The sequence below is a fragment of the Neopelma chrysocephalum genome, unplaced genomic scaffold, assembly GCF_003984885.1.
Source record: "Neopelma chrysocephalum unplaced genomic scaffold, ASM398488v2 Primary Assembly neopelma1_132, whole genome shotgun sequence".
Lineage (NCBI taxonomy): Eukaryota > Metazoa > Chordata > Aves > Passeriformes > Pipridae > Neopelma > Neopelma chrysocephalum.
This window is the reverse complement of record NW_020897794.1, coordinates 593,596-609,774: the sequence shown is the minus strand read 5'-3', so window position 1 is coordinate 609,774 and position 16,179 is coordinate 593,596. Positions and strand designations below refer to the sequence as shown.

General features: G+C 41.7%; 1 protein-coding gene across 4 annotated transcripts in view; it reads right to left on the bottom strand.

The window, feature by feature from the left end:
• USP32 (ubiquitin specific peptidase 32) overlaps positions 1-16,179 on the bottom strand; it is a 68,356-nt gene that overhangs the window by 7,941 nt on the left and 44,236 nt on the right. For 2 of the 4 annotated variants that reach the window (XM_027698821.1, XM_027698822.1), the window contains exons 11-26: positions 13,868-13,929; positions 13,654-13,756; positions 12,315-12,507; positions 11,004-11,179; positions 10,153-10,293; positions 7,629-7,788; positions 5,373-5,527; positions 5,037-5,118; positions 4,446-4,520; positions 3,742-3,880; positions 3,379-3,484; positions 2,600-2,773; positions 2,138-2,312; positions 1,393-1,544; positions 711-822; positions 282-490 (exon numbers count right to left, since the gene is read on the bottom strand). In XM_027698821.1, the coding sequence (XP_027554622.1) occupies positions 282-490; positions 711-822; positions 1,393-1,544; positions 2,138-2,312; positions 2,600-2,773; positions 3,379-3,484; positions 3,742-3,880; positions 4,446-4,520; positions 5,037-5,118; positions 5,373-5,527; positions 7,629-7,788; positions 10,153-10,293; positions 11,004-11,179; positions 12,315-12,507; positions 13,654-13,756; positions 13,868-13,929 (2,214 nt within the window). The remainder of the gene's footprint in view (positions 1-281; positions 491-710; positions 823-1,392; positions 1,545-2,137; positions 2,313-2,599; positions 2,774-3,378; positions 3,485-3,741; positions 3,881-4,445; positions 4,521-5,036; positions 5,119-5,372; positions 5,528-7,628; positions 7,789-10,152; positions 10,294-11,003; positions 11,180-12,314; positions 12,508-13,653; positions 13,757-13,867; positions 13,930-16,179) is intronic. The other 2 variants (XM_027698824.1, XM_027698825.1) reach the window with 2 other exon arrangements.

Here is a 16,179-nt window from a genome sequence, read left to right as displayed (position 1 = left end):
GAGGGCACGTTCCCTCCTCTTAGGAAATTAAGATTAATTATCACAGGGACATTAAAAAAGTCTTGTTTTTTCGACAGTTTCTTTCCCAGTGTGTCCCCCAAACACTCCATAGCCCATTGACCATTTTCCTGTGGACTGCAATGATGTACCCTGTGCAGGGGCTGTCACGCAGCGAGGGCACATTCCCTCCTCTTAGGAAATAAAGATTAATTATCACATGGACACTAAAAAAATCTTGGTTTTTTGTATTTTCTTTCCCAAACAGCCCATGACCCACTGACCATTTTCCTGTGCACTGCAATGATGTACCCTGTGCAGGGGCTGTCACACAGCGAGGGCACGTGGCCGTTGAGGGCCCAGCCGGGCGGGTTCCGCTCGGTCCCACATGGCACGACAGTGTTTGGCATCCCGTTGGGAATGAGGGGCTTGGGAAGGTCCCCGTTCATCAGGATGGTGGGGGTTCCGTTAGCTGAGGGCCCAGTGGAGATGTCTGCAGGGAGACAATTCAATTCTCAGTTACCCACAGCAACCAGAGCTGATCCCAGGATCTTTATCCTCTCGTTCCGTGTGGGATCACGGTGGATCACCCGCTCGCAGCTCTTGCCCTTTTATTCCTCACTTATGACAAGAAGCAAAGCTCTCTCCTGAAGTTCTCAACACCAGGGCAATGTGCAGTTTAAATAAACAGGAAAATCCATGTTTTCTCTTACCTGTCTGCACAGGGCTGGATGCTGACGTGGGGGATCCTGGGATGGGGATCTCAAACGCACACAAGAACCCGCTCACCGACAGCCTCACCTTCTGGTTGTCCTGAGGGAAGTTCTTCAATGAAGAAGGGAAAGTCAGTCAGGCATTTCAATCTTTTATCTGATCCAAACATGCTCTGTTCTTTTGCAATAGTGTATCTAGCAGCTCCTCTCTCTCCTTCTCATCTGATTTCTTACCTCTTTCGAGAAGGATAAAGGAACCCACCCCTCTGCAGCAAAACCTGAGAGGAATTGATGGTTCTCTAAACACACTGAGAACATTTCAAGTTTCATTTCAAGCAGTGACAGCAAAATACATCTACAGGTATCCATATACAGAACTAAGCCAGTCATTACTTATGCCCCCACCACCTCGACTGTGTTTGAATTCCTCACTTCTAACTTGAGATTTATCACCTCGAGATGATTCTATGCTTTTCTCCTAAAAATATCATTAGCAATCCATTTTAATTTATTTACAGCAAGCCAAATTACTGTTTAAGAATGAAATAAGAGTTCATGTAGAGATACAGCCAAGCTGACTCTTTAATCATACTTTCAGTTCAATTCTTTCAGAGTTCTTGTACACAAAACAATGTCAAAAAGAGAGAAGCAACAAAAAATGGTTCATCTTTTTTCTTCTCACCTTTATATTGGAGCTGTGCACCTCTGCAAGTAGGATCTGCTCTGGTTTGAGGCCACAGAGTTCACTTAACTGTTTTTTCAACCCTGTGTACTTTTCATCCATGTTCAATCTCAGGCCATATCGAACAGGAGTGGTACCATCTAATTTAATTACTTTAAAGGGGAAAAGAAACACATTGGTCAGCAAACCAGGGAAGTTTTAATGAGAATAACACATCACAGCTCCCTACTGATGGGAATTTATTTTTTCCCCCACTTGAAGATATGATTTATTTTATTTTCCCAGTCAACTTCCAAGGTCTGCAGGCAAACATGAGATGATGTCTTTTTGCACAGGCAGTAGAAAATGGTTTCAAAATTTGGTTCACTTTTTCATGATCTTTTCTTTTGCCTCTTTTCCAGAGATACAGGGGTCCTTCATTGCACAGTTCATGACCCATATTGCATTTTCCCCCAGCCCTCGTTTTTGCTTCAGGTAGATTTAGGACAATCTCCAAAGCACAGTGGACAGAAGCAAACTTCTCAAAATCTCCATTTTACATATTTCTATGGGCCATCTGTGTTCTGTTTTTAAAGGTTTTATCTCAGTTTAACTGTACTGCAATGAAAATTCTTGAACTCTTGTTATATTAAAGTGACTATAATAAGTACCAACACAAGAAAATGTGATGTTTTATAGCTGTTCTACATGTACAATTTTGATTTTAGCAATGACAGCTTAGAAGGAGTTAAACACCCCCACTCACCTGTAATTTCTAGGTGCATGTAGCTGTCCATTGGCAAAGGCAAGGATAAAAAATTAAAAGGGTCAAACCTAACACTTATATGGCCACAAGTTTTACATTTCACTTGTGACTTCAACTGCCCGTGAAATAAATCCACAACAATGGATCTGTTTCTTCTCAGATGGTTTTCCCAGGCCTAAAACCAAGCACAAAAAAAATAATAGAAGTTAGAAACTGAAGACTATTCCTTTGATCTCCAAAGTTACACAGGCCTATGGGAGTCAAATCATTTCCACAGAAGTTGTGCAGTAACTTCTAATAAATAGGAACTATTGAGTTTCAATGTAAGTAAAGCTCTCAACTAACAGAAGTATCAAGGTATGACATAATTTAAAGTGTTTCTGAGAGGATCATCAGGCACCTTGAAATGTTTTAGTGCCATAAGGACAAAAAACCCAGCACACAAACAATTTGAAGCTCTACCTCTGCTGCTACTTCCCAGTCTGGTCGCCCATCACTGTCCTTCAGTTCAACGTATGGCTTGTCATGAACTCTGTTCAAATCCTCATGGAGCCCATCCAGGAGGAAAGCCAGAAGCTCCTGGGAGTCTTGCTGTTGGAAGCCATTAAATCTTGGAGCATATTTTGCTATTGTCCACTGGAAATAGATGACAAAGTAATTTAACATCGTAAATTGTAACAAATAAATCACAATATTGGAGACGAGACACGTGCTGTCAAAGGCACAAATTCCATTGCCAAGAGCTAAAGGGAACCCCTTTGCTTTCAGAACAAAAGCTCATTTACAGGCAAATGCATCATCTTTTGTCCCTAGAAAGGGTTATGAAAGGCATTATTTTATCCCACAACCTCTGAGTCACACCAGGTCATTCCTTTGGCCTCACAGCCCGTGAGCCACATATTCCACAGAATTCCTGAGCACCAGGACTGATGAACACTGGCCTCTTCCAGGGCATTTGCCCCTGGCACTGCCCCTTCCTGAACACCTTCCCTGCACCCTTTACAGGCAAGAAAGGCAATTCCATGATGAGTCTGGAGTGGCAAAGGGGATGTCTGACTGCCCAGGATATCACTGGCTTCAGAGCCAACTCCCAACACATCCAGTTTTCCTTTCCTTTCTCTAGGGGAGACACCATTTGAGTCTCCAAACCATTATAATACAGGTAACATGAGGAAAAATCCACTGAAATATTTATTGGAAGGAATTCTTGTTTTCTCCCATCACTCCCAGCACAGACTCACCCTCAGCTTTAGGGGTGCAATGTTCTTCTGAGTCCCACTCCACAGCTCCTGCACCAGGTCCCCATAGCACTTGGCCATGTGTCCTTTCATTCCTATGGGATTTGTCCTGGAAATTACAAAGTAATTAACACCATATCAAAACTGAAACCCAGTTCAAGCCTGCAGACAAACAAGGAAGTAGAAAGGTTTCCTGCTCCCAGAAACCAGAGGTTATATTTTCACGTTATCTAATCAGTATTTGCTGTGGAGCTGATAACACTGAATCGAAAAGATTTCTTTAAACTGAGTTTCAGCTTTCAGAACAGGCTGAATAAATGTTCCAGGATCTCAAATGCCAACGGTCTCCCACAGATAATTAATTACCTGTTCAGTTCATAGAGATGCCTTCCTGAGATGAAGTAGCGAGTGAGGGGCTGTGTATTGCTGACACACTGGATGCTGGAGTTCATGAAACACGTGTTGCCCAGATTGCTCAGCCCTGTAGCACCCTTTTCAGTAGGAACTGAGGAAAAAAACCCATCATTAGATCAACTGTGCAGATGTGGAAATTCAGAATGCTGTTATCAGTAAAGATGTGACCTTTTCACTGTAACCGATTTCATTTAACCTGCTCCCAATTACAGCAGCACAGATGCAAGAGATGTTCAAAATACCTGCCCTCGACTCTGCTGAACAGAAATTGAGGTGTCTGGTTGGACCTGACCCACCACAGACACCAGCACAATCCAGACAAACTATTCTCTAATTATGGTACTGAAAATTCTGCATTCATTTGTTAAAATTAATTCCTTACCTTAAAAAGGTCTGAGATAATAAGCACAAAATGCAAAATTTGCTAGGTATCCTTCACTACTTCTGTATCTAAACACCTACAGATTTATCTGTCTACACTCTCAACCCACTCACATTTCCAGCATTTCAGTTAATATAAAGACCAAACAAAGCAGCACAGGCACACAAGACCTCTCTAATCTAAGAGCACTTAGATTAAAAACAATTGTTTCAATATAAAACATTCTTGGACTTTTCTTCCCATCATGATTCAGTCACTCTGCTGAAACACTCACCTTTATGTCTGTCTATTTTACTGCTGTTTGCTATAAAAGACATCTCCTCTGGCCAGCTCATGTCCTTGTTCCGAACTGGAAACAGATATAAAGAGGGGTTTTTAAAAAAATTTTACTTAATCCACAGAGCTTATACACAGCTGAAGAGGTTTAATTAAAATTCTCTAAAATCTGAGACTGGAAATCTGCTTGTTTTTAGTTATTATTTTTGCTAGTTTTCATCTGCATGTTTCCAATCATTCCTGGGACTCATTCTAACACTGGCATCACTCCAGCCACACCAGAACATCTTTAGAAAGCAGCCTTTGTTTGCTTTCCTGTTGGACAGCAAATTTTTCAGTGCTTATTCTAATAATTAACAAGGATCCCCCCAGATCTGAAGGGATCTGTTCACTCCATGAGTGATCACTAATATTTTTGTTGTTATGAGCCAACAAGGGATTCAAGTGCATTTCAAAACAAGGACAAATTACATCTGTTTCAAGATAAATTGTGAGAAAACAATGTAAACTTGCCTAAGCTGGTTCTACCACCACCTCCCTCTGTAATCCTCTATTTCTAGTGCATGAACTAATGGTTCCCTTTTTATACCTTCTATTACTAAATGCTGCTCATCCTGGATTTTAAGATATTCCAGTCTGTGATCTTCATCATCCAGCAAGGTGAGATAGTTCTGCAGGAGGAAAAAAAAAAAACACCTTCATGTAGTTATTACTTCTGGATGTAAAACACTCTCAAAGCAATGAAATTAAACAGTGGAGTGCACAAAAAACCTCTGGAAAACGAGGAGCAAGAGTTTTCCAACCTGAGCAGTTAAACTTATGGCCACTATAATTTTTCTGTGCAGGTGTATTTAATGGTTTCTACAAAGGAATAAGGTGTTTAATAGCTGAAAAGAAGGAGAGGAAGGAGAAGGGCCCCCATTACCTCACTGTTGTACAGCCAGAGCCTCATGTCCTCCTCCTTGATCCGCAGCCTCTGGGACAGATATTCATGGATCTCTTTGATGGTTTGCATCCGACTGAAGCAGCCAGTGTAAGCCAAGACCCTTTTTAGAGGAGCATTTGGAGAAGGGACATTCCCTGGATTCACAATCAGGAGAGAAAGGGAGAAGATAATCCATCCCCTGTCGTGACCCCCAGACCAAGAGCAATCAGAGCAGTAACAACTCACACACTGCATTTACCATCAGGCCTCTGCCAAAAACACCAGACAATTCTACTGCTTGTATTTATGGATAAAATAAACTGGAAAACCAGTTGTTCCTGACCCTTTGGGACAAAAAACTCGCTATCACAAAGGAGATAAATTATCTGCCTTCGTACCAAAACCTATTAGAAAATGGCTCCCCTGAGAGTCTCACAGGAAACAAATCATTTCAAAGAAGTTTTACTGCTCTTTTTGTCTCTTAAAGACACAGAATCAGAGGCAAAGGTAGAATTTCAAAGTAAAGGGCTTCAAATTTTCCTGAGGATTTTGTTTCTGAGAGAACACAGTAAAAATAAGGTCACAAAAGTTGGTCTGACTATTCTTGGGAGCAACATAACTTTGCTTCAGCTCCTCTGGAGATAAAGGCTGATCTGTGCAGATGGAATCAGCCTGGAGTTCACATCAAAAGTATTCCTAATGACTGAATTCCTCAAAACACATCCTGTGATGGCACCCAGGATTTTCACCAAAATCTTCCAACAATCTCATGTTTGCAACACAAATTAATTCCATCATCAGTCAAGATTGTTGCTATTTATAACGTGAACTCATCTTTAAATAAAACATTTGCACAAGGGATGAGACCAACTTGAGGTTTAATTTTTTTTTTGAGCTGTTTTAGTTTAAACTTTGGAGGTTCTCCACAGAGACAGGTCTGTAACACACTCATGAAAAGCTTTGATTATCCAGCCAAGCCCAAACTGGCAACTGCAGTGCTTAAGTGACCTGAGGAGTGACATCATTCTACTCTGGCTGTAAAAAGATTAAAATAAAATGAACAGCACCACGTGAAAAGATTCAACATTATATTATTCCATGCAATTGGACAAGAGAGGAAACTATACTGTAATCAGAAGTCAGCAAAGCATCAGTCTTGCTTCAGTATACCAAGCAAAGTACTCATTTTTTTATCAAAGAAAACAAACCAGCATTTTCTGAGATTAGGGATCAGAGGATTAGTTGTAAGATTACAGCAAGAAAGCATATTTGAGAACTCAACGAGATTAATAACTGATTGGATGATTGAATTAGTGCAGTGCAAAATGATTCCAAATCGAGATCAAATTTGGCAGAGATTCTTTATTTGAAATTTGGGCATTTGAGGACGTCCAGAGGAAGCAGTTTCCATGGGATTAGGTCAGGTGGGAAAGGTGAATTTGGGAGCAGGCAGTTTCTGTGGTGGAACTCGAGCACACAGGCAGCTGCTGGCTACACCTGAGCTTTAGATTCCATAAAAAAGCAGGGAGAAATGGAGCAGCTGCAGGAGGTTTTTAAACACTAGCAAGGCTAAAGGGCTGAATTTTCAAGGTGAGCCCATTTCTGGACATCTGTCCCCATGGACTGGGAACTGGGGACAAATCCTGCAGCACTTCCCACCTGAAATCTAAATCACAATCTAAACATGGTTCTTGTTCAGTCCTGTGGTGAGCATCACCACCACAGTTATGACAAACAGATTTTAGCTGGATGTTTACACCCTCCCATTGAATTGTCTTTCTGAACCGCGACAAATAATAATCTTCATATTCCATTAATTGAACAGCTTTCTAAAGAGCATTAAATAATTTTGGGCACCAAAGCCCAGCTGCCCAAGCAGCTCAGAACCAGCTGAGTGAACATTCATTTCATTTATTGTGCCACTGTTCTGTGAGACACACACCCCCCCAGCCCGGTGCAGAGGCAACTATTCCACGGCTACAAAAACCCCAACAGGAACGACCAGCTCTGCCCTCTATCAACTCAGTTCCTGCAGTGCTCATTTCTCCCTCTCAACTTACAGTAAAAACCATGCAAATCAACTTCCCTGCCAACGCTGCCCGTGCCTGTTCCTTCAGGAGAGGGCAGGAGGAAGCCTTTGGCTCATCACCGTGCCGGAGAGGTGATTAGCTGGAGCACAAGCACAGTGCCAGGAAGCTCCTACAGCCTGGGGGCTGGCTCAGAAACTGCACAATTCTTGCTGCATTCTTAAGTTACCTCTGGGTAAGTGCTGAGGGAACATTCTGAGGCTCATCATACCCATATTGACCCAGATGTTGGACTGCTGGGTGCGCGTGGCCGGCTGCTGCCGCAGGAACAGCAGGTACCGCGGGAACAGCTCCAGCTCTGCCACGTTGGTCTTGCTGTTCTTGATCACCTAAACACATCCAAAACACACGGGAGAGTGCCCTGGTTAGAACAGCTGGGACCAGTTCATCACTGCATGGGTGTAACCCAAAACTGTGCATTCTAGAGCCTTCCAGGCCATTTCCCAGGAAATGTTCTCAATAGACCATTTACACCCTCTGCCCAGAACACCCCTGACCCCTCAGGCTGTAAACTGGGTGTTCAGAGGCCTGTGAGACAGGAGGATGCTCCTGTCCTCACATCCACTGTGGAACCCCTGAGGGAGGGACTGGGCATTCCTGCCTGAACTGGAGGATAGATAATCTTGGGGTCTTGGGACTTTTTTAACCACTCGTGGGATCCAGAGGAAGACTGAGACCACCACTCTTGACCAGACTGAGACCACCACTCTTGCCCAGACTGAGACCACCACTCTTGCCCAGACTGAGACCACCACTCTCAACCAGACTGAGACCACCACTCTCAACCAGACTGCAACCACCACTCTCACCAACAGGTTTTCCCCTCTCCTTTCACTTTGGACTCAGGGGGTCCAATGAACACCACTCTGTTCCTGCTCCAGGGTGCTGGGTTATACATTTGGGTTTTGTGGGTTAAAACCAATTGTTTGTCGGTATAATTGTACTTATTGTATTATTTTATTAAATTGTTATTCTGAATTATAATGTCTCTTTGGAGCTGGGTTCATTTCCCCTGCTGTTTTACCTTTAAACCAGCACAGAGAGACCCCGTGTCCCAATGGGAACGGGAAGCAGCGGTTAGGAAAAAATCAACTGTTCTACTGGGAGGTGAGAAATCTTCTGAACTCCTTATGTGGCCAAATATCCCCAGGAATGACAGTTTACTGATTGCTAAGCACTTTTTGGAGCTTATTAGCTGCAGGTTGTCAAGAGCAAACCCCTTAGTTAGTGGAGCAGAGCTGTCTGCACCACACCACGGAAAGAACATTTTTATAATTCCTGAAATATCTGTGAATCTACAATGAAGCTCATTAATTCCACTCAGTGTGTACTTCAATAAGAAAGTTTCACAGCTGCTGAACAAACTGACATGTGCTGCATGAGACATTTGGTTTGCACTTTTTGAACTACGGGAATGAATTAAAACCTTCACGTTGTAAGAACAGACTAAAACTTGCTTTTGTTACATTCTGATATGTTGACAGAAAGAGCTGGAATCACCCCAAGACATGTTTTTTGCAGCTTTTCAGTCACCATTTCTACCGAGGTTTTGCTACCTAGATGTACCCAAACACAGACATCCACAAATGGAAGGAATGTTCACTGTTTTTGTGACCGTGTGAAGCAGAAAAAACCCCCACTTCATCTGTGAGAAGCAATGTAACCCACTGAAGTGCCACAGAACTAAACTCCAGCTACAACAGAAACAACAGTGATGACATTTTCTGAGAAGAAAGCACGTTAGTTTGTGTATAAAGTGATGTGGCCTTTTCTGGATCATGAAAGGTGTTTGTTTCCATGGAGAACGTGTGGGAGGAGGTAACACAAGCCAGTGATTTTTCACTGTAAAATAATTGTCAGTGCTGGAGCCAAGAGAGAGGATTGTCAACAATCATCCAGCTGATTCCCTCCCATCTGTGACACTGGATGTTTTTGTGACACCAACCACCTCCTCTCTGCTGCCACCATCAAAAAATCCCTTTGCTGGGTTTTGAAGTGTAGCTCCTACAAGAGACTGCCTGACACAAAACAAACCAAGCAGCCTCTGGAATGAAGGTACTCCACAGAAATCTGAGTTTACACCACTTGTAGGTGAACAAACTGCAGCTCTGAAGTGTTCTCTGAGCATCCCTTGTGCCAGAGCACAGGCTCTGCCCGTTCCTCAGGCTCCCCTCCTGCCAGCTGCTTTTTAGCTCTTCACCAAGTTTTTTTGCTCATTGTGTTTCTATGACATCGAATCTGAAGGAGCAATTGTTGCCTTCCCCCACTTCATGGAATTGTCAGGGAGAAGAGGAGGGTTTGCAGAGCTGCAGGTGGCCCAGTTTTCATTTCACAGGATTTGCAGACCAGCTGAAAATTTCTCTCAGCTCCTCAAGACGAGTGTTTTGATGCCAAGCCTTTCAAACTGATCTCAGGTTTCCTTCTGCCTGCTTTAGCAATCAGCACCAGTTGAGCAGCACCCCTGCCCTGCTGCAGCATCTCCTGGGGACTGTGCTGCAAACCTAAATATCCACAATTTTCTATCCATGTCCATTTTAGAGACTGATTTTTCCCAGCTTGCTCTTCCAGACTCTCCATTTAGGATGGGTGGGAGGTGACTGGAACAGGTGCCCCTGGCAGGGGGTTGGATAAATGAGGTGGTTTGTGTTATCTCAGTGGTTATGGCAAGTGAAGTGTCTAAAATCCCAACTTACCGGCCTGGGCAAGGACAGATTTGCTCCATACCAGTGGTAAAGTGCTCTCCAAACTGGTTCTGGTACCATCACATAGTCCTTTCCTTCCACCAGCTGTGGAGATCTCTTCAACCTCCCCCCCTCCATTGTTAGTGAGGCAGCCTTGCAAAAAAAAAGAAAAAAAAGAGGGGTTTTGTCACATCTCAAATGGAAAAATCAGTTTACAGCCACAATGATTTTAGTTCATGAACACAGAACACTCTTTAATTATTAAAAAAACCTCCTAAGTAGCAATTAGCAACTGCTTTTCAAGCTGAAAGATGGCATTTAAATGTAACTACTAACATGGAAGTTTCCTGATTTACTATTTCTCTAAAAGCCTGTCCAGAATAAAATTCATAATGTGTTTCTCTCTCGTGTCACCTCCTCCAACAACTTTGGATGGAGGAATCCAATCCCTGCTCATCACTGATGGTGCTGGGCTGTGTTTCACCTTTTACCTGCATCAACGTTGCAAAACCTGCTAGTTTTACTATTTAGTTAATGATTTTCTGTTGTTATGGACAGCAATAAACTCATCCTCAGATGGAAAATAACAGAGTGTTTAATTATCAAAGTATTTTACATTTAATGCTGCAAGCTGTGTTGCCATAAACACCTTTCCCAGTGTAAGGACATTTTGAACGTTTCTTAGTAGTCTTAGAAGTAGAACATGATTTTTTCCCCTCTTAAAATAAGAGTAAAGAAAGCCAAATTTTGTTTTGTGACAAAGCAGGGTTAATTTGGAATTAAGACACCAGCTGACAAAGCTCAGCACACAAAAAGCTGTGATATCAGTAACTAAAATACAGTTTTTCTCCCTTCACACTCACCTTCACTGGTTCCTGGGTCACCAGGGGCTGGTTATCAATGGCTCCTGGTTTCTGAGGATTCAGCTGGAGCAGAGCATTCCCATTGCTCCCAAGGAAACACTGGTTGTTGTTGTCTGAAGTGTTGTGCTGCCTGGCAAAGCACACCTCAGAGCCTGGGCTGCCAGGGTGAAGGGTGTCTGCAGCAGAACACAGGCAAAAGGAGAATTTCAGTTCAGGATTCCCCAGGATATAAAGGAATGAGTTACACTCTCTTTTTTTTGTTTAAAAAAAAAAAAAAGGTTGTTCAAGTTGGCTGTTCTTTACACTGCAGTTAAACATGCAACTCTGCCCAATCACAGAGGGATAAATGTATTATCTATTATTATCTAATACCTATTTATTATTACAAAAGGTAAAGGAGTGGATAAATGAGCTCCAAATATCACTTCCAGGCTTGAAACAGGAGGTTTGTGTGAGCAAATGTGTGGAGCATTTGCTTGTTGCCTGGATGTTTGAATATCAAACTCCTGAACATCTTACATATAAAACTGAATATATATGCAATAATGCCTTATTTACTTTTCCTTGAAAAGGTAAATGTTTTTATTCTGACAGAACCTGCTTTGGTCATGCAGAACACTAAATATAAATTTCAATTAAAAAAAAATAAGAACCTTTAAACTAAAACTTTCTTCTCTTCCTGCCCTTCCTTTATTTTCCCCAAAATTATCAGAGCAACTGATCTAACTTAAATTGAATTTATGATTTTAAAATACCAGATGCAACATTTAGCTGTCTCACAAGAAAAAAAAAATTATCTCCAGTTCCCACAAGACCTCATTGAAACCCATCACTAAAATCTCCTCTTTCACAGAGGTGGCTTTAGGATCTGCCCAAACTCATTCAAATTTAAATCACACAAATTTAAAAACTACAACTATCTTTTTTCTAATGGTGTTTTTTTGTTGGTTTTTTTCCTCTTTTTGGTATGTGAGGTTGTTGTGGTTTGAGCCACCACAAAACTCCAAAATCCAATTTCCAGGTCATCTCATTGCGTGGCAGAGCACAGAACCAACCAGGAATGAGCTTAAACAACTTAAAGGGAGGACAACCCACTGAGAAAACAAATGATAAGACAAAAAACACCTTGAAAATAATTCTGGAAACTACTCATAGCAGCTAAACTGCTGTTTAAACAAGACTAAAAAATCCTGATGATCCTGCAATCCAAAGTGAATTATGTTTTTGGCTGGAGGGGTTCCATGCAGGGTGGAGGTTTTTTTTTTCAAGAGCTGTTGTACATTTAAAGCTCCAAGGAAATAAGGTGCTTACTGCTGCTGCTGGACTCTGAGGCTTCTGAGGCAGTAGAAATATTATCTGAAAACTTTTCTTCTGTGGCACTGCAGTAATTTAGACCTCCCACTTTGTCTTCTCCCTGTTCTGAGGGATTGGCTGGAGCAGCTACGAGGGAATTCTTACCTCCACTCAGGACAGATGAAGGCTCTATCACAACAGGTTTTGCATCCTAAAATGGGCAGAAAAGTGACTTATAAGCCATTATCAAAGACATGGCAAGGAGAACAAGCACCAAAATTCACTTGGCACATCAAGAATTTTACTTTTGCCACACCTACCAGTGAAAACTCTGCAGGAATGAACAGCCAAAACTGTTCAATGAATGGAATAAACCCTTCTGCACAATGTGAAAATTGGGAAATGCCAGGATTTTCTCTATCTAGATACACAAAAATCCAACCATTTTCGACAGCTCTAATTACAGACTATAAATATTTGAAGATCTGTCCCTGCTGAATTTCACAGGGTTAAATGAGAAGAAAAAACACATTCCTTCCCCAAACCTGCAGCATTTTCACAGCAATTCTGAGTTAATGGCCTTGTGCCACCAGGCAAAGGATTAGGGATGAAATCCTTGGCACATCTGAGCACTTACACCAGGACAAGGATCAAATTACCTGCTATTTCAGGCATTTAAGGCATCATTTGTCCAATTCATTGTGCACAAAATAATTGTCATTACATGGTTAGTTAACACACCCACTGCAGCTTTCTGAGTCCTTTCAGTTATTTGTTTTTATAAAACAAATCAAATACTCATAGGATTACTTATAATGATATAAAACTCTTTTGAGAAGTTGATTTCACTTGTTTAACCTGCAAACGATATTTATCTCCACCTCAGTTAAATTTTATTTAACTTAATTCCAGTAAATACTCTTCCTTCTGTAAAATTCACAGTGATGCTTTAACTTGAACATTTTGGAGGGTATTAAAGAGCACCAGTAACTGCCAGGTTTTAGTAGGATTCCTTTGATCACCAGCAGGTACTGGGGCTACTTTTCACATTCCCTCTAAATCAAACTACAGCAATTCCCTCCTGATTTGCCCAGAAAATGTGTGTGTTTGCCCCAACCAAAGCAAATTTTTATCAAATCCAAATTATCACCAAATGGATCAGAAGACTTGAGGGAATTACTCCTGTTTTGAGAGGCAGGAATTGAGGGAAACAATTATTTGCCACCAAGAGACAGGAGCTGCTTCATTTCAAGCATTATTTGCTAAGCAGTTGTTTGCTCCACAATATATTTCCATCAACACCTTCCCAACCATAAGATATCACTTATTCAGCGTGGATTATTAGAATTATACTTACATATTTGACATATTCTTTCCACTGGTGCCACCAGGGCATGGCAATGAGAAACCAGTTGTGCCCTGGCTGGAGGCCATACCTGCTCTCTCTTTCTAACCAGCCTCTGCACACAGAGAAACATGAATTGTGAGCTGAAAACAGGGGACTCACAGTGCTTTGGAAAAATCAGAAAAGCTGATTCTGAAACGCTGGAGGTGCTGAGGAAAACACACACCTGATAATCTGTCCCTCCTCCTCCGGGGTGGCTGGTCTGAGCCCCAGCACTATGTGACACACCTGCAAAAAGGAAAGGTGTTCTGGTTAAGAACCACACAAGAAAAAAAAGCAAAAACCAGCTCCAGTGGGACTTCACAGTGTTTTTTTTTAAATTATGCAGCAAGATGAATTAACATCGAAATAAATAAAAAAGTGTTTTAAATTATGAGAGTCACAACCCGTTCCTGCTGTTAAGACAAAGACACCAAGAATGTCAAATGCCCCAAGAGGTGAACAGCTGTCATTATTTAGTTTATTTATGTAGTTTATTGTTATTATATTTATCATAGCTTATTATATATTGTATTATTTAGTTTCTTTATATAGTTTTCATTCTTTTCAGGTCTGAAGCCCACGCTGTGCAAGATCCCAGGACTGGCATGGAGCAGACACACAAATTAAGATGCCTGTATGTGCTGGAGAGAGGGAATGAGGAACTGGGAGAGCAAAAGCTGTTGGAAGAGGATAAACTAAAGGTTAAAACAAAATGCAAAGGGGAAAAAATGGGGAGAAGTGGTTGTTATATCTAGGACTTTTTAGTTTTGAACTAAACACAGGAGAAAAAGCACCATCTCCTGGGTGGGGTTTTATTCCCAGGAGAAGACAGGCCCAGTTTTGCTCCTCATGATTTACAGTCTTATGTCTCTTTTGAGGCCATCAATTTGCATCTCATCTGGAGATTTCTCCATAAAATACCTTATTTAAATTTATATTGCAGTGAGAATGAACCATTTCACACTCTGAATGAAGCAAAGGTCATTAGCAGGGGGGGAAAAGCAACAGATTTTCCAGCACCCACAACACAGCTGGTCCTGGTGTTCCCTTCTAAATTCATCCAGCACCGAGCTAAATAGGAGATTCTTCAGAGAAACCAACCCCTCTGCAAACAAAGCAATTTGTTGACAAGCTTTCCAAGATGCAGCACTCAGAATATTTGGCTTTTGTCTGCGGATGAGACACAGCTCAGACAAATCAATGGCAGGCTCTGCCCTCCCTGTGCCTCACGTGATCCAGCTGTCAAAAAAAATAAAAATTAAAATCTGAAATCAAAATACAGCAAAACTGTGCCAGGAATTAGAAAAATATATTGTAAATGAGGCTCCCAGTGAGCAGTGTGTGACACTGGGGATGTGCAATCAGCACCAGGACAGATTTACTACAGGTTCAATATTGGAGAGATATTTGTTAGTTCATCAATACTAAGTTATGATGGGATATTTCAGGCTAGACAGGTCAAAAATAAAGGCAGCCCTTCTTGAGAAGGCTGCAATGTAAGCAAAACCCGATGCAATCAGAGATACAAAGAATCTGAAGAACTTTCTGGTGTTATTCTTTCCAGCTGTGGCCTCAGAATACTCTCACTCAGTTCAGCTGCCCTAAAGTTCTTGGAAAAGTGTCATTCAAAATGCAATTTATAAAGTAGTCCTGGGTCACAAGCAGGAGAATCAGCATGTGCTATTCAGGTAGCTTTTCACCATTACCTTATTTAAAAAAAGCCCAAACCACACAGTTTCTCTCTGATTAAGTATTTTTCTGCTATAATCTGACCCTGTTCTGTTTAAGATTCACTGGGAAGATGGGAATGAAGCCCACTGGTTCTCCTTGGCCTTCCCTGGAAGAACTGAGACTCTCAAACAGGGCTGGAGGTGAACACTAAATTAGGATTATTATTATCATTATTTAAACTCCAAGCATCAGCCTCTACAGAAAACAGGCAAGGAACAAACTGCAGTGCATGAAAATACTCTTTGGGGTTTTTTTTTCCCCTGCATAAAGTGAGCCAGAGCTAAAATATGGCTTTTAAGGATTTAGAGAAATCCAATTCAAGCTCAATTAAAACCAAATTCAGCACATACTTAATCCTCAGCTGCTGCAACAGAGCAGTGATATGATATCACAGCTTTCAAGGGCTGCCTCATTAAGGAAAGCAGTGAGAGGCACCTCAGAGGGCCTGAGCAGAAAATGGAAAGGGAAACTGGAAATGGAAAGGGAAACTGGAAAGGGAAACTGGAAAGGGAAACTGGAAAGGGAAACTGGAATTGGAAAGGGAAACTGGAATTGGAAAGGGAAACTGGAATTGGAAAGGGAAACTGGAGAGGGAAAGGGAAACTGGAGAGGGAAAGGGAAACTGGAGAGGGAAAGGGAAACTGGAAAGGGAAAGGGAAACTGGAAAGGGAAACTGGAATTGGAAAGGGAAACTGGAATTGGAAAGGGAAACTGGAATTGGAAAGGGAAACTGGAAAGGGAAACTGGAAAGGGAAACTGGAAAGG